We start from the raw sequence: 24585 nt of genomic DNA, 5'->3' as shown, positions 1-24585 counted from the left end.
TTGGTCTGACTGAGGGAGGAACGTTTGGCCAAAGAGGAGGAGGAGAGGAACGTAGCGTTGGTGGAGATTCAGCTGAGAGACGAACACAGCTTCCCTGCACTCAGTGTGAGTAAAACAGCAACCGCAAAAGAAAGAGCGTTATAGGTAGGCAGGCAGGCGGGCCACAGGTTTTTTTTTTTGTACTTTATTTTTTATTATTTTAATCTAAGACACAAAACAAACAGACATGGTCCCAGGTCCATTCAGACGTTTTACATACTGTTTACTGTCCACAGATTGAATGAAAAAGTCCATTTTTTTCAGTACTTCACACCCTTGTGCTGTTGTAGGTGGAGAGTGTATGTCATCATTTCTATTAAATGGTTGGTTGACAGTTTTTACCACCAAGGAAATTGAGGGAGGGTCCTTTTATTAAGCCAATATTTGGTGATGGCTTTGTTTGCCTGCGGCAAACAGTATTCTAAATAGATATCGTCCCTTGAGATTGGCTGGTTCTATGTCCACTTTTCCTCATTTTGAGAAAACAGAGTTTGAAAATGTCCACCTGTCTGCTCTGTGATATTTGGAGAGTTCTCAATCATCTTTTGTATTGAATAGTGTTGACTGTGGAAGGAACCCTAAACATATTGTTAACATGTTTTAAAATCTCCATAGGCTTACAGATAGAAGAAGTCAAAAATGGACATAGAACTTTGTGATTCCAAGGTGTGGAAGTTGTCCCTGGGTCAGCATGTTCTATGTCCACCAGAGGAGCTGGTGCCTTTACAGGTGTCACTGATGATCCACATCAGGAAGTCTATGTCCACCACAGCTGTTTTTTTAAAAGTTATGAACAAACTAAGAACTTTTTAGTCAGTGATTGCATGGCTTTTATACTGATGTCACAAAAAAACCATCCTCTGCTAGTGTTTTCCAATCCACATGTATTTAAGGTGGACAACCTAAAATGAGCACATCTATCCTTTTTCATTAAAGGTGGAAATGGTGAATAACGTGTTCGGACCACCTGGAGGACCTGAGGAATTGTGTTCACCTCAGTTTTCATGGCAAACAACCATTTTCCGTCCATACTTCAATCCTCAAAGGCAGGAGAATTAGTTGGTGGAATGGAGGCAAATGATGTGGAACACCATGAACCACCTTAAAGACTGAGGAGTGATGAGGACTGAACATTCTGAGTCCACTCATAGATAAAGTCCATGATGAGACACATTCTCATTTGAACCTGACACGGGACAACATTGTCCACTTGACCAGATTCTAGAACATGAACAAGAAAAATTAGTGCTCTATAAGTGCACTAATAATATTATTTGCAAACTGGACATAATCAGTTGTTTGGGAATTAAACAGTTCTGTGTCCATGCATAGGCCTAGTGATGAATGTTGTGATTTTCCGCCCCTAATACAACAAAATAAAGATTTACAATATCTATACATTATTGGTGAACAACTTACCCATCAAAATAATCCCTAAGTCTTTCAGAAGGGATCAAAATAGAAAGTTTTTTCTGAGGAGTTTCTCATTTTGTGCTTTCCATGTGCTCCACGGCCATTTTGAGCAAATGTCACATGATCCAGGTCTGGCCCCTGATTGGCTCCTCTTGGACATAGAACAACCTGATTTGAAACCAGCTCCACTCAGGACATAGAACTAAAAGTTTGTATGTGTGAGTGTGTAGATGTTTAGCTTGGAGCTAAGCACTTTGGGACAGAAACTTAAATGGTTTTTAGAATGTCCTGATATGCTTAATTCCATTTCGGCAAAAAGTGGACATAGAACCAGCTGATTCTCAAGGGACGATATATGTCACTTTTACATAATTCTTCTGGGGGAATGCTAAAAAACAAAGTAGCCAATGACATATCAAAATGAACACCAAAAAAATGAATACATCAACTTTATCATCTCTTCCCAAAAGCCAACACCACCAGGACAGGAGCAGAACACGTGTTTGATCTGCCTCCAGTGAACCACACTCCCTCCAGCATGAAAAATGAACTCCAGAAAAATGGGATTTTCCTACAGGTGGAATAAAGAAAACGGGCCAGACATTGAAACACAAACCCTCCATGATAGGGATTTGTAGTGCAGTTTTTAGATTTCCATCCCTCTGACCCAGATCTCACTTGGTATTTCCTCTTGCAGGTCCCTCTCCCATTGATTTTTTTGCGTGAAAATATACGTCATTGTCTTTTGAATTCAAAGCTGTATAAATTTTACCAGTGATGTTTTTGTTACTGGAACCTTTATAGGCGTCCACCAGTATTTGAATTAGATGAGAGGGAGTCGCGGCCACAGGTTTGAATCTTCTGAGTGAGCATGAGAAGGAATAACATGGGTAGCATGATATACAAGAAAAGAGAGTTTCACACATGTGTACTTTGATCCTTTGTTTAGTTTGGACTATTAAAATGTGATACTTGGCTCATTTAAGCTCTCAGCTACTTGATGACCTGTGACAAATGAATGGACACCGATTTACTCTTTTTGATATGAAGAGGTAGCACAGTGTTCAGTCTTGCTGTACTTAGGGATGTAACGATTACCGGTATAATGATAAACGGCAGTAAAATTGCAGATGGTTAGTATTACCGTTTAAATTCTAATTATCATGATAACTGTGTTTGATTACAGCATTTTTAGGGGAAAAAACACTATGTAAAGATCTGCTTTATGTCAATATTTGAGTATAGTTTAAATTTATCACAATTTTAATTGTATATCTCTAATATTTGGAACCAATATTCACTTTTAAAGTCTTTGAAAAGGTACGTTAAGCATCTGTGTGTTGTTTATGCAATAAGTTATATACATTTTTCAAATTGGATTTTATATATTTTATGTTGATATAGTAGGTTAAAGTGAAAAAATAATAGACAGTTGATATCAATTAAGTTGTGCTGAAAAAACAGATCCCAAACATGGGTATAGTAAACATTTGTTTATATAGTATATAAAGGCAAATCAAAAGGACTGAAAAACGGACAAAATAGGCTCAGACCACTAAGGGTTAATATTTGAATGTTTCTGCAACAGAAGTGTTTGGTCTTATGTCTGGTTTTGAATTATTTCTTTTATTTCCGTTTTCATTTTGTTCTGTTTTTTTTCCCCTTGTTTTCATTTCGTTGTTGTTTTTGCCGCCTTGTGTCTTTTACAGATTTGATTTAGAAATAATGATTTGACCATAATTATCAACAGATGAATTTATTATTGTGATAACATTTTCCTCTCTACATATGTTAAGATTGTGTCAATTATTTTATGTTTTTTTTAAAAATACAACTATGTTAAATTATTTCAGTGTGTGTATTAGTACTTTTTGAATATTTAAGCACAATTCAACAATATCACGATAATAACGATAACCGAGATAATTTTGGTCACAATAACTGTGATATGAAATTTTCCATGGTTCCATCCCTATCTGTACTGTATCGTGTCTTGACAGTAATTAAGTTGGCTTGTTTCCTCCCCTCAGGCGCCTGTGACCCACAATGAAGGAGGGAAAAAGAAAGGTGGAGAGAAGAAAAGATCCCAGCAAAGTGTTAAAACGGTAGATTGAGTCCACACTCATGTCATCTACAGTAGACATGACTTTACATGACCTCTGTCCCTGTTTATTTGAGTTTTAAACCTTTAAGATAAGATAAGATATTCCTTTATGATCCCACAATGGGGAAATTCACAGTGTTGTCAGCAGCAACATACACGTAAAACAAACAGTCATAATTTGAATAAAAAAGTGTTTAAAAGGAGAGTGCAAATATGTTTTGATATGAATGTAGTGCAAATGGTTATAAATATAAAAAAACTATATAAATACGGATTTGAATATATACAGATTTGGACAGGTGCTGTTTAGATATATAAATATGGTGCCTATAGACAGTGATGCATATAGACAGTGACGGACAACATAAATGGAATGGAAGGAGGGTTGTTATTACACCACATATTGTAGACCACATATGTGGTGATCTACTGGGAGCAGGACTGACTGTGCAGTCTGACAGCAGAGGGAAGGAAGGACCTGCGGTATCTCTCCTTCGTACAGCGTGGGTGAAGAAGCCGGTCACTGATGGAGCTTTCCAGGTTTCCAGCTTTCTTACAGTCTCATGTAGGGGGTGGGAGACATTGTCCATGATTGATGACAGCTTCGCTGTCATTCTTCTGCCCCCCCAACCTCGACTGGATCGAGACTGCAGCCTAGAACTGAGACCGACTTTCTTCACCAGTTTGTTCAGATCTTTCCTCTCTGCTGCCGTGATGCGGCTGCTCCAGCAGACCACACTGTAGAAGATTCCGATGCAACTACAGAGTCGTAAAAGGTCCTCAGGAGAGCTTCCTGCACTCCAAAGGACCTCAGTCTCCGCAGTAGTGGAGTCTGCTGTGGCCCTTCTTGAAAAGGGCCTGGGTGTTGGCAGCCCAGTCCATGTTCTAGTTCAGGTGAACACCCAGGTACTTGTCAGAGTCCACTATCTCAATGTCTGTTCCCTGGATGTTCACTGGGGAGGGAGGGGAGGCCTTGTGCTGGCGAAAGTCCACCACCAGCTCCTTTGTTTTTCCAGCATTAATCTGAGGCAGTTCCGCTGGCACCAGGCCACAAAGTTCTGGTTCAGTTCTCAGTATTCATTTTCGTCTCCATTGTTGATAAGACCGACAATAGCTGAGTCATCCGAGAACTTTTGTAGGTGGCAGTTTGTTGTGTGGTGTGTGACGTCGGCTGTGTAGATGGTGAACAGGAGAGGGGGCCAGGACAGTCCCCTGTGGAGCCCCTGTGCTGCAGGAATGTAGGACGTTTCGGACTTGGACGTTTCGGCCTAGGACGTTCCGGACTAGGACGTTCGGACTGCACTTTTGCAGAGTAGGACTTTTCGGACAATCATATTTTCAAAAACAAACACCATAAATTTATGTTTATTTGCATATAATTTTATTATTCACTCGATCACATATTAAAATTGTATACAATATACTCAAATTAAGTATCAAAATTATACAAATTACATTGCAAGTATATAACCTCACATTATTGAAAGAGTCCAAAATAAGATCTCATAACACTGAGCACATCATAGAGATAAGTAAATCACCAAAGTGTGGCCAGAAAATTCACACCTCAGCTGTTAACACAGTGAGCACATCATAGAGATGCATAAGCACTGTCACTGGAGTCCTACTACAAGATGAACGTGGGGTCCGACCTAAGAAGAGAACAAAGAAGGCCTACCAGGAACTTCAATCAAGGCTGCAGCATCTCTGTGAGGATAGAGCTTCTGGCACTAAATCCATTCCAGAACTCCTTCGGGGTGTCAGTCACAACTTGAGAGGAGGAAGGCCCAATGTGTAAAAAGGCTCAATTTGTATAATTTTGAATTTGAGTGTATTGTATACATTTGTAATGTGTGATCATGTGTAAAATTCTTATGGACTCTTTCAAATAATGTGAGGTTATAGACTTGCAATGTAATTTGTATAATTTTGATACTTTAATTTGAGTATATTGTATACATTTTTAATATGTGATCAAGTATACATTTTTAATATGTGATCGAGTGAATAATAAAATTATATGCAAATAAACATAAATTTATGGTGTTTGTTTTTGAAAATATGATTTGTCCGAAAAGTCCTACTCTGCAAAAAGTGCAGTCCGAAACATCCTAGTCCGGAACGTCCTAGGCCGAAACGTCCAAGTCCGAAACGTCTGTCCACCGTGCTGCAGACCACAGTGTCAGACTCACAGCCTTTTGTCCTCACAAACTGTGGCCTGTTGGTTAAGAAGTCCACGAGCCATGGTGTCAGTTGTTGGCTCGCTCCTGCATGGTCCAGTTTGTCCCTCAGCAGAGCTGGCTGGATGGTGTTGAAAGCACTGGAGAAATCATAGAACATGATTCTCACAGTGCTTCCAGGCCTCTCCAGGTGACACAGGGATCTCTGCATGAGGAAGATGACGGCGTCTTCAACCCCGATGTTTGGCTGGTAGGGGAACTGCAAGTGGGTCTGCAGTTGAGCTCACCAGAGGGCGCAGATGACGGAGGACCAGCCTCTCCAAGGTCTTTGCCAGGTGGGCTGTCAGAGCCACTGGGCGGTAGTCATTAAAATCCCAGGGGCGAGATGACTTGGGCACCAGTACTACACAGGATGTCTTCCACAGCAGCGGTACCTTCTTTAACCTCAAGCTCAGGTTGAAGATGTGCTCCACAATCCCACACAGTTGGCCTGCACAGGATTTGAGGAGCCGAGAGCTGATGCCATCTGGACCGCATGCCTTCTTGACTTTGAGCCTGGCCAATTCTCTCTCTACCTGGGCTGTGGAGAACACCATGCTAGGTGGAGGGGCAGCAGGGTGGGTGGTAGAGGGTGCTATGAGTGGGCTGGGGGGTTGTGGGGGAGCAGCAGGATGGGGGTTGGGGGGGCAGCAGGGAGGGGGATTGGAGGTTGGGTGGATGTGCTGGGGGGGTTGTGGAGGGAGTAACAGGGAGGGGAAGGTTGGAGGTGCAGTGAGTGTGCTGAGAAGATTGGGAGAAGCAGCAGGGGAGGGGGTTGGGGTGCAAGTGTTTGAAGTGGCTGAGGTTCCAGTAGAGGGGGGTTGCAGCAGGGCTGGTTGTATGGTGGGAGGAGGGGTGAGTGGTCGTTCAAACCTGTTGAAAAACCGGTTTAGCTGGTTCACCCACTCCCGGTCTGCAGCCAGTTCAGGTCTGGAGGAGTTGTGTCCTGACATTGTTCTCAGGCTCCTCCAGACGCCACTGACGTTCTGCTGCAATTGCTCCTCCATTCTTCTCCTATAGCTCCCTTTCCCCTCTCTGATCTTCTCCTCAGTTCTCTTTGCACAGACTTCATCAGCTCCCTGTCCCCCGACTTAAAAGCCCTCCTTTGGTCCTTGAGAAGGGCTTTTATTCAGGGGTAATCCATGGTTTGCTGTTTGCAAACAGTCTTAGGGTACGTTTACATGGCAACACTAGGATCTAATTCCGCAAAGATTTCTCCTTTGCGTTATAAAATCATTCCGCATTAAGACGAAGCCGCTATGATAACGATCTGCGTTAACATGAGTTCGTGAGGATGGCTGAATACGCTGTAGTGGCCATGCCAGACCAGTAGCTGGCGATGTAGAGCTGTAGTGAAACAGTGGCGACTCAGGCATTTGCGAATATAAGAACTGCGTCTCCGCTGGTAAGAGTGTAGACGCAGCAAGTCTAACTTTTGGTGGAGAAGCGACAGCAAACTGAGCACAGTTAGCAGCACGTATGTTGTTCTGAAACCGGCCATTGTTGTTGGGGTTGTTCCTTCTTTTTCTGCAGCTTTATTGTGTCATAGAGGCTGGCAAACCAGCTTGGAGGCGCATTACCGCCACCAACTGGCCTGGAGTGGGTTAACTGGCGGTATTTGGCTGCGCGCGCATGCAGTGACGTCATATTTTACCCCGGAACGCTCCGATTCGCGTTAACACGGAGCTGAAATGCGGAGCGTATCGATAACATTCCACCCTGGACCCTGGTATCAAAAGTTTCCGGATTCAGGCGCTCTAGGCACCGTTTCCATGTTAACAGAAGGCTAATCTGCGATGAAATCTTCCCGGAGTTGACTGAATCCTACGCCGTGTAAACGGCCCCTTACTGTTTTGATGGGTATGGTGGAGTCTACACAGAAGTTTATGTAGTCTGTAACACATCTGGTCAGACTGTTGATGTCCTCCCCGTGGTCCTCACAGAACACGTCCCACACTGTGGTGTCAAAGCAGTCTTTCAGGGTCTCCACAGACTCTTCAGACCAGATCTTTCTTGTGTGGGTGGCTGCTGGTTGTCTGTGTACCAGAGGCTTGTACACAGGGAGAAGGTGTACTGGATCATGATCAGATCTTCCCAGGGGAGGGAGGGGAGACGATGTATATGCCTCCTTTATAGGGCTGGGTAAAAAAATCGATTTAATCGATCTTAGATCGATCTCATTTTAATTTTGCGTAATCGATTAATAGTGGATGAGATCGATTTTTCAGAGCAGGACCGGGAGTACACGGAACCACGGATGGCTCCGTCTTGCGAACCCCTGGGGAAGACTTGGTCTCGCTCGTGAAAAAGACGCAGTGGGGAAACGCCCTCCGCTGGAGGTCCTCTGGCCTCAAACTTGAACTCGCAGTGTGAAGGAAGTGGCTGCTCGGCGAGTCACGGAAGCCGGTCGTTCTTGGAATAATAACTTGGATCCATACTATCACCTATGGCTGAGTATGGAGTTAGAGGAAGAGTAGAGTGACAATGTCTGACCGTCCTTCTATGTTGAATGTTCAAATTAAATATGGACGTTTTCACCCTCATATTTTAGCCATTTATGGCTAAAATGTGGTATTTATAGAAGCCAGTTGTGCTTGGTGTCCAAATTTGGGTCACTTCCTGTCCTTTCACATGGTGTCTTTTATTTTGTGATCCTACCTATCCCACATGCTGATATTGACCTTTGAATCTGGAGGTCGGACAGATTATTTTTGATTTTCAGCTGTTCATATATCATCCATAACAGAACATAGGACCTTCATTTTACACAGATCCATTCCGACAGTAGAACAGATATAGCACAGAAATTTCTAATGAATATGAGGATTAGTTTTTGTGTAATGAGCGGCCAAATTTAGCATTTTAGAAGTTTGCAATGGATAAAATGTCAACTTTGTCATTCTCTGTAACATGCAATTATACATTTTAAGTAAATATTTTCACATTTCTTAGGACTATAGATTCCTGTGAAATGATTCTGAAATTTCAGACCTCTAGCTCTTGTTGTTCAGAAGTTATAGAAGCCTGAAAACAGCTGAAAATTTCCTGTCTTAATTTTGGTCGCAATTTTCGGGTACCCCCTACCTACTTCAAATGGTCATAACTTTGGAACTATTTACAATTAAGCCTTGAAATTTTGGATTTTTCCATCACAGGTAATGTACTAGAAGTATGTAAAAATTTAGAAAAATCTGATAGGGTCAGGTGGGACATTTTTTTTAAAATCTGTTGATTTCATATGGAATGACCCATTTGTAAAGTGTGTTCATGCCTCAGGTCACTGTTCTAATCCACATTGTCTGGTCTTTGCTTGTGCAGATGAGTCCTGTTGAAGATCTCAAAGCACCATCGCCCCATGCTGGAGAACAGCCCAAATCAGTCAGCCCACCACTAACAGCTCCTCCAAAAGCCCCACCCAGTGCCCCCTCCCTTCCTTCTGCACCTTGTGTAAACCGGACTCCAGACACTGGACTGAATGTGGCTTCCACCGCTGCTGCTGACACTACTGTTGTTTCCAGCCTCCCTGCAGGTTTGGCTCCGCCCCCTAAACCGAACACACTGTCTTACGCCTCAGCTGCCGGCGGTGTTCCACATTCACCTCCTCCTGCTGCTGCAGCCGCCACCGTCAAACCTCCTGTAACGGGCGGCGTCCCTTCGTCGCCGTCCTGCTTTGCTTTCGTCACCCCTGTGCTTCCGGCTGCAGGCTCCTCCTCCTCCCCTCCCATCTCTTCTTCACCTAAACCTCCCACTGCCCCCTCCTCTGCCTTTCTTCTTCCCACATCCTCCCCCTCTCTGGTGGTTTCACCTCCCACCTTCATCGCTCCCATCGCTCCGTCCCCTGTCGCTGCTCAGGGCTTCGTCCCTCTCCGTGTCTCCCCCCAACTCACCCCACTCACCCACTCACCCAGCCCACCTGTGTCCTCAGCCCTCATCTCCTCCTCTTCCTCCTCTCTTATCCGTCATGCTTGTCAAGTTGATGAGGCTCCACCACCTCCAGTGCACACCAAAAGTAAGAAAATATAATTTATTGCTACGTCAACTTCTTAGTTTGTCATTTACTCCCTGTGGAAGCATACCAGCTAGAGCAGCAGCACAGCTGGGGTTCACCCCACTTCACTGTGGTAACACTAGGGCTGTGTATCGCCAAGAATCTGGCCATACGATACAAATCACAATACTAGGATCACGATACGATATATCATGATCAGGGGTGTAAGAAAATATCAGTATTGCAGTATATCGCAATATTTCACTTCATGATATTGTATACTGTATCGATATTTTTTAGGTGTTTATTCAAATGCAGAAATGGCAGAGGTTCATTTTTGTTTTGGTTTTCTAGGCTCTGTTATTTCTATATTCACATGGGTATTGTGTTCTGTTGTTTGTATATGATAAAAGTACTGTTGTGATACTGCAGATCATACATGTAGTTTTTTTAAATTGATAATGCTGTTTTGTTAAATAATGGATAATTCAAGCATCCTAAAAGCCCTTTTTACTGTCTGAAAGAGACAAATGTGTGTTTTTTTTTAATTGGGAATGCACAAAAATAATGTTCTAATGTTGGATGATTCAGGGACTGAACACTCTGGATTCTTTTCACAATAGAATACGAACATTTAAGCAGGATCTGAAACTGTAATGTCTGCAAAACATTATTTATTTATTTATTTACTGATTGATTGATTGATTTGTGTGGTTTTTTTGTATTGGTAAAGCCACATGTTAAAACTTTATCCAAATGCTGCACTATAACTTTTTCCAGGAAATAATCTTTTTAAAAAAGAAACAAAACAAAAAATATTTCCTTTTTAACAGTATCGTGATATACTGTAATATATCGTGATATATCGCATCGTGATCCTAGTATTGTGATTTGTATCGTATCGCCAGATTCTTGCCGATACACAGCCCTAATCATGATACTGTTAAAAAGGCAATTTTTTTGGTTTCTTTTTTTTTTCAATGATTATTTCTTTGAAGAATTGAATTACACCAGAAATATTCAGAAATACTAAACACATTTTTATTTGATCACAACAGGATCTAATGCTATATCACAAAATTCTGTTTTACAGACATTACAGTTTCAGATCCTGTTCAATGTTCATTTTCTATTAGTTCACAACTAACATCAGAACATTATCTTTGTGCGATCCCAACAAAGGAACTAACATTATTTAATAAAAGAGTGTTAAATAATAATAAATAAGATATAAACGAAAAAGAAAACCAAAAACCAAAAGTTAACCTCCTCCATATCTGCATTTGAATAAATACCTAAAAATATCGATACAGTACTTTTTAATATCGATACAGTATTGTGAAGTGAAATATCGTGATATATTGCAGTACTGATATTTTCTTACAGCCCTAGTTACCACTACATACCTGACTAAATCTGTGCAAGTAAACTGACCTTTCGAGACATGGTTTAAAGTTGGAAAATCATGTTTGAGCTGAAAACAGTGTCAGGAGAAAGAGTTCCCATTAAGCAGCGACCTGCTTAAGAGATCAATAAAGCTGCAGAGCTTGTCTTAATTTAATTTGAACGCTTAAATTCAATTCAACGTGGAAAAAATGCTCCAAACTAAACTCTCATGTCTACTCTATATGACTTCCATCTCATGACTTCCTGACTTGTCTCTTAAAGTCAGTGCCAGTATTTTATAAGATATGACTTGTGTTGATATAATCAAACACAGCTTCTTAAATATCAATCAGAATAAAACTCACTGAAGCAAAAAGGTAGTCATCAGGCACGACAAGCAAAGCTAAACACTTTCAGGCTATTTATGGAATCATGTCATGTATTGTTTGTTTTTTTTTCTTTTATGATCATCAGACATTTATTACTTCCGCCAAGGAGGTTATGTTTTTGCCAGGGTTTGTTTGTTTGTCTGTCTGTCTGTTTGTTTGTTTGTTTGTTTGTTTGTTTGTCTGTCCGTTAGTGTGCAACATAACTCAAAAAGTTATGGACAGATTTGGATGAAATTTTCAGGGTTTGTTGGAAATGGGATAAGGAAGAAATAATTAAATGTTGGTGGTGATCGGGGGTGGGGGGGCCCACGGGGGGGGCCACTGATCAGCTTTGGAGGAGGTCTGCGCTCTCCGAGTGCTTCTAGTTTTGATTATGTAGACACAGTTCTGTTCACACAGAGTTAAAGATCCCATGATCACATAATGTGTCTGTCCTGAAATAAAATTCAATTTTCTGTTTCTTCTTTCTTTCTTCAGATTGTTTGCCAAACCCTGGAGCAGTTCTCACCACATCTCAGTCTGCCCAAAAGGAGGTTCCTCAGTCCCAGAACCAGAACCAGATTTCAGGGTCACAGATGCAGAACCAGATTTCAGGGTCACAGATGCAGAACCAGAACCAGATTTCAGGGTCACAGATGCAGAACCAGATTTCAGGATCACAGATGCAGAACCAGAACCAGATTTCAGGGTCACAGATGCAGAACCAGATTTCAGGGTCACAGATGCAGAACCAGATTTCAGGATCACAGATGCAGAACCAGAACCAGATTTCAGGGTCACAGATGCAGAACCAGATTTCAGGGTCACAGATGCAGAACCAGATTTCAGTGCCCCAGATGCAGAACCAGATTTCGGTGCCCCAAATGCAGAACCAAAGCCAGGCTGCTGTGCCCCACAGTCAGGTCTTTCTGCCTCATGTCCAGGCCTCAGTGTCTCATCAGGCCCAATCTGAGCTAGTGTCTCTGCAGCAGATCCAGGTCCAGCCCCTCTGCCCCCCCTCCAAACCCCAGTCTGAGCCAGTCCAGTCCTCTCATCAGAGTCCAATGCCTTCTTCCACCCCCCAGACCTCAGATCAGCTCCATCCTCACCCTCCTCACCCCTCTCAGGTCCCTCTTCCCTCCCAGTCCCTATCCTCTGTTACCATCCCCTCTCTCCCCACTCAGACCCCTACCACTGACACCCAAACAGAGGCTCCTCCCCTTCCAGTTCCCCCGGGGTCCCCAGCTCACCCAGTCGTCCCTCCCCCCTCTCACCCCCCTCAGTTCCAGCCTGTCCCTGGGACTGTCCCTCTGCAGCAGCTGTCCCAGCTCTACCTGGACCCCCTGTATCCTGGCTTCCCCCAGAAGGACAATGGCGAGCCGGCTCTTCCTCCTCCTTATTCCACCAACAAGTCAGGAGACGACCTGCCACAAGGTGAGCCACAAAAACTATAAATATGTAACTTTCCCCAGTTTTCACATGATTTAGGCCAGGGCTGTCAAACTCCTGTTCTTTCAGGTTCCACATTCAGTCTGATTTGATCTGCAGTGGACCCAACCAGGAAAATAAGAACAGAAGAACCTAGAAATAATGACAACTCCAAATTTTTGTCTGTTTTAGTGCAAAAAAACCCCATTAAATTATGAAAATGCTTACTTTTATAAACTATCCAAACAGAAAAGATGTGAATAACCTGAAAAAATGGAAATTTCTTATGAAAAATAAATGCAATTTTAACAATCTTCTTCCTCCACTTCTCATTAGTCCATGTGCATTCTGGATCAGATCTACAAAGACACTAAACACTGAGGAACAGGAAGAAAAGAGTTCAAACTGGACTGAATTTAATACAGACATTTCAGGTTGGGCACATTTGTTCAGATTATTCACATTTTATTGTTACAGGATAGTTTGGAAATGCCAATATTTTCATAATTTGATGTTATTTTTTGCACTAAAACAAAGACAGACATTTGAAGTTGTCATTATTTACAGACATAATGTAATGTTTTTTTTCCACATCAAATTGAGAAGAAAGTATGGAGTCATTATTTTTTGTAGGTTATTATGCTATTATTTTTCTTGAGATCATATTGGTCTGTATGTGGAACCTGAACTAAAATTAGTTTGACAGCACTTTGCAAATTCATCCCAAGGGCCGGATTGGAACCTTTGGCCCCCGGGCCACGTGTTTGAGACCCCTGATTTAGAGATTGTCTGGGGTCCTTGTAGTTAATGTCTTTGTCACATTTTTTTACTTTTCAGCCATCATCCTTACCACATTTGTGAAAGAATCCATAATGTACTTACTGTCAAAAGTCAATTCATATTCACAACAGCCTTTTCTTGTTGGGGGTTTTGTCATCGACACAGGTCTGGGAGGATGTAGTTAGTCAGGCTACAAGAACATTTTATGTATTTTATTAAAAATACAAAGAATTTCAATGAATTTTGGAACATTATTATTTTCTGTTACTGTGTAGAAAAAAGTAAAAAGCAGCTGACTACAGAAATTCACCAGAAGTCAAATGCAACCATTAGAACTCTGTCCCCGTTGTCGGTATTGATGCTCTCCACATTAATTTTGCATTAACTAATTGAATATACCCCTGAACAGTGTGCATGTGTGAATCGACTATTTCTGTCTATATTTAACAGTTTCAAGGTTGTTCCATCCAGCAGTATGGAACAACCTTGTATGTCAAATTAGATTCAATTCACATCAATATTAGTTGAGTTCTAATTTTAAATGTGTGGTAAATGGGATTTTAATGTTCAATGTAAATGTCCACAGAGTCCACATTCCACAGTGGATGTGGACAATTTAGTTCCAGATACAAGAGATTGTTCTAAGCTACAGGTGGATCCAACTGGAGGAGAATCGGAGTCGTTTGGAATTTTGGATGAATTTTGGAAAATCATTCAATGATGACAGATGGAAAACTGTAGATGTTGTGACCTTGCTGTGACCTTGAATTTTGGCCTACTGGGACCAAAATGGACTGGGCTGGTCCCAGGGCCTAGGCCTATCTGTGGGGAAGATCTGGGAAAGATGGGTGGAAGAGTTTGACACTAAAGATGAAAACAAACAAACACACAAACAAACACACAAAGCAAAGTGATCACAGCACCTCCTGGAGGAGGGAATAATAGGGGGCAACCCTGAAAGTCAGACTTATATTCTTTCTATATATTCTCTTGTCTAAAAAACAAAATGCTTGTTTTATTTTAAAGTATGATGAACTGATGTTTCAGAGAGTAATGTTTTAGTTTTGCCGTGGTTACAGCTGACAGTAACAGCGACCAGTATGGAAAAAAAAAACCTCATCTATCCTTCTGACGTCCAGTAGGATGCTACAGTACTTTATTGCTGCAATGAATGTAAATAAATTAAATTTTGCAGTTTGTAATCTGACTACTCAACTACTATGACTAGTTGTTACAGTAGTCGATGAGTCGTCAACCACTGAAAAAGTTCTTAGTGTCAGCCCTAATGTAGTTGCATGGAGTCACTTTTTGGGCTCCTTTTCATCAGATAGTTGCAAGAGCAGAGTTCCATGTAAGACTTGTATACAGTTCAAACTTGAACAGTAAAGACAGACTTGAATGACACAGAAATACGTGCAGCTAATACTGATTTACATGACTGGTGAATGAAGTCTGTGTTATTTGTGCTTTTGTATTTGTATACTTGTTGCAATAATTGCAGATAATCCAAGAAGCAGAAGTGAACCTGCATAGTGCTGCTGAAAACTCTTGTAGGTTTCAAACTCCAACAGCCACAGGTGGATGTTGAATAAGTTGACTTGTTTTTCACAGATGTCAGCATCTTGAGATTCTTCTTCAACCTGGGTGTCAAGGTAAGAGGAAAAAGAGACTCAAACACTTCAAAATTAAAAGGACTCTGCTCTTTCATTCATAGAAAAGACATAAATCTGGCACATTTACCATCTTATTTATCTATGTCAGTTTTACACATGTTACACCATTTACTCAGATATTGTACATTTATGTAAATATATATTTGTCTCTCTTAGTAATAGTAGTTTATATTTTTTCTTTTTTTTTTTGCTTATTTCTTTTCCATGCTATTCTTAAATGCCACATGTTTCATTTGTTTTAATTTCCTCGTTAAATTATTCTGTTTTTATACATCTTCAGCTCTCTTTGCATTCAGTGTGGATGACAGTCAGATTTTCATTGGACAGGGAAGTCTGTTTCATTACTGTGCACATGACAATAAAACACTCTGAATCTGGAAGAAATACACAACAAAGCAGGTTCATGCTTAGATCTGCCACATACATGTTAGTAGGGCTGGGTAAAAAAAATTGATCTGATCAATTTTGGATCTATTTCATTTTTGCGTTATCAATTAATAGTGGATGAGATCGATTTTTCAGAGCGGGACAGTGAGTACCTGACCCAGATACCACCAATGCAAGCCCCTCAGGGAGGAGCTGGCAGGTGGAGGCGAGTCATTCTAGAAATATTAACTTGGATCACCTGTGGCTGAGGGTGGAGTTAGAAGAATAGTGAAGCAGAAATCACGAAGCTCCGCCCACCCTCCAACACCAGTGAGTTTGTTGTACCAAGGGTCCAACATGAGTCTGTTTCAGGGTGGCCAAACTGGTGACAGTAATGAATGAATCCAACTAATATTGAATCAAATTGTGATTAATCGATTCAGAACCTTATGAATCGAAATCAAATCGATTAAGGAAATTGGCCATGCTACCCAGCCCTACATATTAGCATTTGTCCTGATATTCACTACATCTGGACTTTTTTTTTTAACATTCTTTTTATTAAACATTTTCAAAATTGTCCAGAATAGTCCAGTGCAGTGCATGCAGGTTGTATGAAATGTAGAGCAGATCCAAAATCTGTCCACAGCCATGATCTCAAAAGTCTGTATTCAGTCTGTTTCAGGTCGTTGCAGTCTGAGTTCCCAGATATTCCTACACTTTTCCAAACTTTGCTGTACAGACGTCCTTCTGATCGTTAATATAAAATCTTAGTCTTTCCAGAGAAATATAGTCAGATATCACAGACTTCCACAGATGGACTGAAGGAGGTTCTTCTCTAACCCATGTGGTCAGAACAGCCTTTAGACCCAATATAAACACAAACTGAACAGTAGACTGATGTGTTGTCAGTGATTCAGGGATACATGCTAACAGACACAGTACTGCATCAGTCTGTACCTGCTGTTTAATGACCACACTGACCTGAACACATGTGCTTTACCACAACTGTTGACTGTTCACATTCCCAGAGGCACTGAAGTCTGGTACCTAAAACAGTTTGACATTTGGGGCAGTTTGGAGAGGCCCCTGCTGTAGATTTACTGTCCATATATGGACATATAGAGATATTTTGTAAACTAGAATATTACATTTCTCTAAATCTGTTACATATGGATATTTTTGAAGGTAAAAGTCAGATTTCCTCCCATACGTCAGTATCTATTGTTTTCAGCTGAGTTTCCCATGATTTCCGTTAGAATGATAACTTATCAGTATTCAAATGCTGCAGCTTTGAATGAAAGTTGGAGACAAAGTGACTTTAGGACTATCTAAAAGGGTCTTACATCTGGACTGTAGAATGTTGGCTGTAGACACTTCAGACAGTGTCAGAATGTTCTTGTCTTCTGTTCATATTGACTGTTCTCCTGCTCTGTCCTCTGCAGGCCTACTCCATGCCCATGTTCTACCCCTATGTTTACCTGTTCCCCCTTCAACATGCCTACAATGTGCAGCCCAAGCCCCCCTCCCGCTCCCCCTCTCCCACCCCCCTCTGCCATCCTTCCGGTGCCCCCCCAGGGCATCACGAGCCTTATCCCTCTGTGTCGCGTCAGTTCGATCGCAGCTCTCCACAAGCCCCCCCAGCTGAACCGGCCCCCCCCACAGAAGGAGCGTACACCCAGGGTGGATACCCCCCCCTCTCTCAGCCCCCCTCATGCACTCTGCCCTGCCCACCACCATTATGGCATCAGCCTCACATGCAAACGCACAGAAACCCCAGTTACCCTGTGGTGTACCCGAGCCCACAGCTGTTGTCATACCCCACACCCCCACCTACATCTCAGTGCTACCCCCCCAGTCTGACCCTGGGTCACCCTATGCACCCCCCTGCTGTAGCGCAGTATTCTTCAGTGGAGTTTCAGTCCTCAGCCGGCCCAGAGGTGCTCCAGGTGAACCAGGACCAGAACCTGCAGCCGGCCAACGGAGAAGCGGCACCTGGTCTCAGATCAGCCCCAGGCCCTGGTCCTCAGGAGGGGGCGGCCTCTGCTAATGTGGCCAATGAGAACAGCGGGCGGCCAGCAGCGCTCCCTGGAGTTTCCGATTTTGGTAAGTTGTGACTTTTTTGAAGAAACTACAACTTGATAACATACTGACATCAAACATCTGGCTGTCTGTATCCTGTCCAAATGTAAAGAAATGCAACAGAAACTTGGATCTTAGCCTAATGGTGTAAAAACACTCGGGCACTTTTTATTTTTGTAATCTGTGTAAAGGAGCAGTCATAGATATTTAATATTAGTGTTATTCTGTCCCTTCAGGTCACCCCCAGAAGGAGGAGGGAGACCGGTTGACCAGACCGATGTTTGCAGTGGATCCTTCACACAGCACACCTGTAGTACGAACACACGTCTTTGTTTTGGAGGACAGCCACAGACTAAATGCATTCCCTGGATCTGTACAATCACACAGAACCTTCAGAATCGTCTTACAACTCCTCAGCTTCATTAATGTTTTCATTTTCATTGTACTATATGTAGGGATGGGAATCGAGAACCAGTTCTTTTTGAGAACCGGATCCCAGTAGCTCAATTCCTTGGAATCGTTTGCCTGTTTAACGATTCTGTTTATCGATTCCACCTTCGTTGCGCATGCGCAATGACGTCATGCGTACGCTGCATTGTTTTGGTCAGAACGTAGACAACGTGGAGCTGAGGCAGAAACGGTCTAAACAGACCACACCAGGTCCAAACAGACCACACCAGGTCCAAACAGACCACACCAGGTCTAAACAGACCAGGTCTAAACAGACCAGGTCCAAACAGACCAGGTCTAAACAGACCAGGTCCAAACGGACCACACCAGGTCTAAACAGACCACACCAGGTCCAAACAGACCACACCAGGTCCAAACAGACCACACCAGGTCTAAACAGACCAGGTCTAAACAGACCAGGTCCAGACAGACCAGGTCCAAACGGACCACACCAGGTCTAAACAGACCACACCAGGTCCAAACAGACCACACCAGGTCTAAACAGACCAGGTCCAAACAGACCAGGTCTAAACAGACCAGGTCCAAACGGACCACACCAGGTCCAAACGGACCACACCAGGTCTAAACAGACCACACCAGGTCTAAACAGACCAGGTCCAAACAGACCACACCAGGTCCAGTTGAACTCTGTCAAAGCTTCCATTTCTTCTAAAGGTGGAATCCCTCCAGTCTGTTCAAACATTTGTCCACATGTGATTCATTTGATTCTCTACTCAGCGGTGCTTGTGAATCTAGTGTCAGAGTGAACACCAGGCCGTCATCTGGGCCCAGTTCTGGTTCCGGTGCGGGCAACAAATGTCGTACCCCCTCAAATACAAGTTTCTGAAGGTAGAGGAAAGGAAATGAGGAGCACAACAACAGGAGACGAGCTGAGTCGAACAGGTTCCATGTAGTGGAAATGCAGCAACAGAGGAATTAGTAAAGAGTCTGGAGTTTCACTGTCACACCCCCCCCCCCCAAACTGGGCCCAGCGTCATCTGTTCTTATTATTACAGTACCATTATTAAGTATCCACCCTTAGCTCTGATGACTGCTTTGCACACTCTTGCCATTCTCTTGATGAGCTTCCAGAGGTAGTCACCTGAAATGGTTTCCTAACAGTCTTGAAGAAGTTCCCACAGATGCTTAGCACTTGTTGGCCCTTTTGCCTTCACTCTGCGGTCCAGCTCACCCCAAACCATCTCGATCGGGTTCAGGTCCGGTGACTGTGGAGGCCAGGTCATCTGGCGCAGCACTCCATCACTCTCCTTCTTGGTCAGATATCCCTCACACAGCCTGGAGGTGTGTTTGGGGTCATTGTCCTGTTGAAACATAAATGATGGTCCAACTAAACGCAGACCGGATGGAATGGCATGTCACTTCAGGATGCTGTGGTAGCCATGCTGATTCAGGTTGCCTTCAATCTTGAATAAATCCCCAACAGCGTCACCAGCAAAGCACCCCCACACCATCACACCTCCCCCTCCATGCTTCACGGTGGGAACCAGGCATGTAGCATCCATCCGTTCACCTTTTCTGCGTCGCACAAAGACACGGCGGTTGGATCCAAAGATCTGAAATTTGGACTCATCAGACCAAAGCACAGATTTCCACTGGTCTAATGTCCATTCCTTGGGCTTCCCGCAGAGTGAAGGCAAAAGGGCCAACAAGTGCTAAGCATCTGTGGGAACTTCTTCAAGACTGTTAGGAAACCATTTCAGGTGACTACCTCTGGAAGCTCATCAAGAGAATGCCAAGGGTGTGCAAGGCAGTCATCAGAGCTAAGGGTGGCTACTTTGAAGAAACTAGAATATAAGAGATGTTTTCAGTTATTTCACACTTTTTTGTTAAGTACATAATTCCACGTGTTCATTCATAGTTTTGATGCCTTCAGTGAGAATCTACAATGTAAATAGTCATGAAAATAAAGAAAATGCAAAGAATGAGAAGGTGTGTCCAAACTTTTGGCCTGTACTGTAGTTCATACTGTATATGTTCTATTTTCTGTGCAGATGGAAATATAAAAGACAGTTAATGCAAACACACCTGTTTGTACTCTTTTATTCCCTCAGCCAATGAGAATCGATAAGAGAATCGGATCGATAAGCAAAATCGATAACTGAATCAGAATCGTTAAATTCTTATCTATTCCCATCCCTAACTCTGTGGTCTATTTTAATTTCTCTGAAGCAGATTGAACAGTATCACCTCTAATAGAACTGTAATGAGAGCTGCCACTCTTTCGTGCACCTGCTGTGTGTGGTCTCAGTTCAGCTCATGTTGTCACCTGTCAGACATAGTTGAAACAGGAGGATGTGGAATCGGTGTAAACCCAAATCCTCCTCTGGCACTTCCTCTGCCATGAGGCCTTTATGTGCATGGATCTGCATTTTCAGTACATGCATAAGAACGCGGCAGTAATTTGACTGTTTGTGTTTCTCAGGTCATGGCTCCTGGCCCTCAGGTCCTTTATAACTTCATCTCCAAGTCGACGGTCCCTGACAACAACCCCTCCCACAGTTACAGGAGTCACCATAAACCGGCCAATCACAGCGCAGCGTTCCCTCCACTGGGAGGAGCTGAGGTTCTGTCGGTGAGCTGCAGTACCGAGGACGACTGGGACGAGCCCAACAGCTTCAGACAGCCGGCGTTGAACTACAGGGCGCAGAGGAAGAGCTACAGAGGTAGAGGAGGGAGGGGCGGCGGCAGCAGGAGGAGACACGCAGGAGAGGGCGGGCCCAGATTTAACCACACCCAGTACATCTACCGCCCCCGTCAGAGGACGTACTATGAAGAAGGTGATTATTAGTGGGCCGCCTTACACTACAGTACTGATTTGATTCTGTGTTAAATACGGTCAACAACAGTCCTGAAAACAGCCAAACTGACATCATGTTACTGTGCTTTCAACACTTCATGTGGATGTCATATACAGATATACTGATATACGGATGTCATATACAGATATACTGATATACGGATGTCATATACAGATATACTGATATACGGATGTCATATACAGATATACTGATATACGGATGTCATATACAGATATACTGATATACGGATGTCATATACAGATATACTGATATACGGATGTCATATACTGATATACTGATATACGGATGTCATATACAGATATACTGATATACGGATGTCATTTACAGATATACTGATATACGGATGTCATTTACAGATATACTGATATACAGATGTCATATACAGATATACTGATATACAGATGTCATATACAGATATACTGATATACGGATGTCATATACAGATATACTGATATACGGATGTCATATACAGATATACTGATATACGGATGTCATATACAGATATACTGATATACAGATGTCATATACAGATATACTGATATACTGATATACGGATGTCATATACAGATATACTGATATACAGATGTCATATACAGATATACTGATATACGGATGTCATATACAGATATACTGATATACAGATGTCATATACAGATATACTGATATACTGATATACGGATGTCATATACAGATATACTGATATACGGATGTCATATACAGATATACTGATATACGGATGTCATATACAGATATACTGATATACGGATGTCATATACAGATATACTGATATACGGATGTCATTTACAGATATACTGATATACGGATGTCATTTACAGATATACTGATATACAGATGTCATATACAGATATACTGATATACAGATGTCATATACAGATATACTGATATACGGATGTCATATACATACAGATATACTGATATACGGATGTCATATACAGATATACTGATATACAGATGTCATATACATACAGATATACTGATATACGGATGTCATATACATACAGATATACGGATGTCATATACAGATATACTGATATACAGATGTCATATACAGATATACTGATATACGGATGTCATATACAGATATACTGATATACGGATGTCATATACAGATATACTGATATACGGATGTCATATACAGATATACTGATATACGGATGTCATATACAGATATACTGATATACAGATGTCATATACAGATATACTGATATACGGATGTCATATACATACAGATATACTGATATACGGATGTCATATACAGATATACTGATATACAGATGTCATATACATACAGATATACTGATATACGGATGTCATATACATACAGATATACGGATGTCATATACAGATATACTGATATACGGATGTCATATACAGATATACTGATATACGGATGTCATATACAGATATACTGATATACGGATGTCATATACATACAGATATACTGATATACGGATGTCATATACATACAGATATACTGATATACGGATGTCATATACAGATATACTGATATACAGATGTCATATACAGATATACTGATATACGGATGTCATATACAGATATACTGATATACGGATGTCATATACAGATATACTGATATACGGATGTCATATACAGATATACTGATATACAGATGTCATATACAGATATACTGATATACAGATGTCATATACAGATATACTGATATACGGATGTCATATACAGATATACTGATATACGGATGTCATATACATACAGATATACTGATATACGGATGTCATATACATATATGTATGTCATGTATGAGCCCCTGGGTCATTCTAAAGATGTCAGCTTATACAAATAAAACATGGACTTTATACACAGAAGGCATATTTTCTCCAGTAGTCAGATATATGATAATGCTCTCCTCCTTTAATTGATCAGATGTTTGTGTTGTTTTTCTCCTTTATCCCTCTGGTATCCAGGTGTGCCTTTTAGGCACACTGTGCTCTTCGATTTAAAAAACTTCATATTATTTTTCACAATTTAAATAAGGTTAGAATTCAAAAGTTGTTCATTTGTGCATGATCTTTAAAATTCTGTCCACCAACTCAAATGTGCACATTGTAAACAAAAGAAAACGACCAGACTAGCATCTGTCTGCCCAGTGTGCAGAAAACGCACTATTTCTAACATTTGATCTGTATGATTAGGACTGAGCTGGATTTACAAAAATAAAATCAAATTAGAGCAGAAAATAAATCAATATGTAATATTTAATAGTTGGATTTATAGGTGTGCATTTTATGCACACTTGGTGACAGATGCTAGTATTTATTAACATTTGACCTAGCGCCAAAAATAATAATGCAAATTAACCAGTGTTGGAGTTAATCACTGACATATGCCAGGATGAAAAAATCAAATAATATGTGATCCACTTTTTATGGAGTATATTGAAAAAAAATTATTTTTTGTGTTTTTTACATCCAAAAAAAGGGTTTGTTTCCATTACAAACACATCATTTAAAGGGTTAAAAAAACGTGGTAATTATTGAGTATTTTTATTTACGGCTCAAGTTGATGAAATAGAAAAAAGTGTAAAAGAATTAAAACAAAATGTACAAAAAATTTTTTGACATTATCCCACAAGTGTGTGAAAAAGGCACACTTGGTGTTTAGTAAGGGCCTTGGAGGACGGGATACCAGAGGGATAATTGATCCGATGTTTGTGTTGTTTTTCTCCTTTAATTGATTGGATTTTTGCGTTGTTTTCTTCAGGTCACCCTCAGATGTGACTGCTGGTTCCTCGCTGCTCGGGTACCGCTCATAAATGCACTGCTGACTAAAACCCTCCAGACTTTCCCTCCTACATCTGATGGACTCCACTCTGTCCATGGAACTGTGGAACTCTTGTGCCTTCTTCTCATGACAACACTGTCATTATTCTGTTTGTAACTCAGTCTCAAATGTGTCTGCTGTATACTGGTAAGAACATTCAGTTTGGTTCATTTGCTTTTAGGTCCCTTTTACTGTGGAATCTTCTCTGAGCACATACACACAAACTGGACAGAAACAGTCCTGGAACAGTTAGTGAGTGTGGATTTAAAGCTGCAGCAGACTTTGGTCCCCAGTGTTTCCTCACATCTGTCCATCCTCAGTTTTCCTCACATCTGTCCATCCTCAGTGTTTCCTCAGATCTGTCCATCCTCAGTGTTTCCTCAGATCTGTCCATCCTCAGTGTTTCCTCACATCTGTCCATCCTCAGTTTTCCTCACATCTGTCCATCCTCAGTGTTTCCTCACATCTGTCCATCCTCAGTGTTTCCTCACATCTGTCCATCCTCAGTGTTTCCTCACATCTGTCCATCCTCAGTGTTTCCTCACATCTGTCCATCCTCAGTGTTTCCTCACATCTGTCCATCCTCACATCTGTCCATCCTCAGTGTTTCCTCACATCTGTCCATCCTC

General features: G+C 41.7%; 1 protein-coding gene across 1 annotated transcript in view; it reads left to right on the top strand.

The window, feature by feature from the left end:
* otud4 (OTU deubiquitinase 4) overlaps positions 1-24369 on the top strand; it is a 42213-nt gene extending 17844 nt beyond the window's left edge. Inside the window, 9 exon segments of the mRNA XM_030162814.1 lie at positions 19-105; positions 3483-3557; positions 9094-9784; positions 12016-12951; positions 15337-15377; positions 17210-17870; positions 18083-18159; positions 20740-21094; positions 23897-24369. Of these exon segments, the coding sequence (XP_030018674.1) occupies positions 19-105; positions 3483-3557; positions 9094-9784; positions 12016-12951; positions 15337-15377; positions 17210-17870; positions 18083-18159; positions 20740-21094; positions 23897-23913 (2940 nt within the window). The 3' untranslated portion in view covers positions 23914-24369.
* Positions 24370-24585: the final 216 nt, after the last annotated feature.

The sequence above is a fragment of the Sphaeramia orbicularis genome, chromosome 18 (assembly GCF_902148855.1).
Source record: "Sphaeramia orbicularis chromosome 18, fSphaOr1.1, whole genome shotgun sequence".
In the NCBI taxonomy this organism is placed as follows: domain Eukaryota; kingdom Metazoa; phylum Chordata; class Actinopteri; order Kurtiformes; family Apogonidae; genus Sphaeramia; species Sphaeramia orbicularis.
Note: the sequence above shows the minus strand (reverse complement) of the source record. Positions and strands in the feature narration are given on the sequence as shown.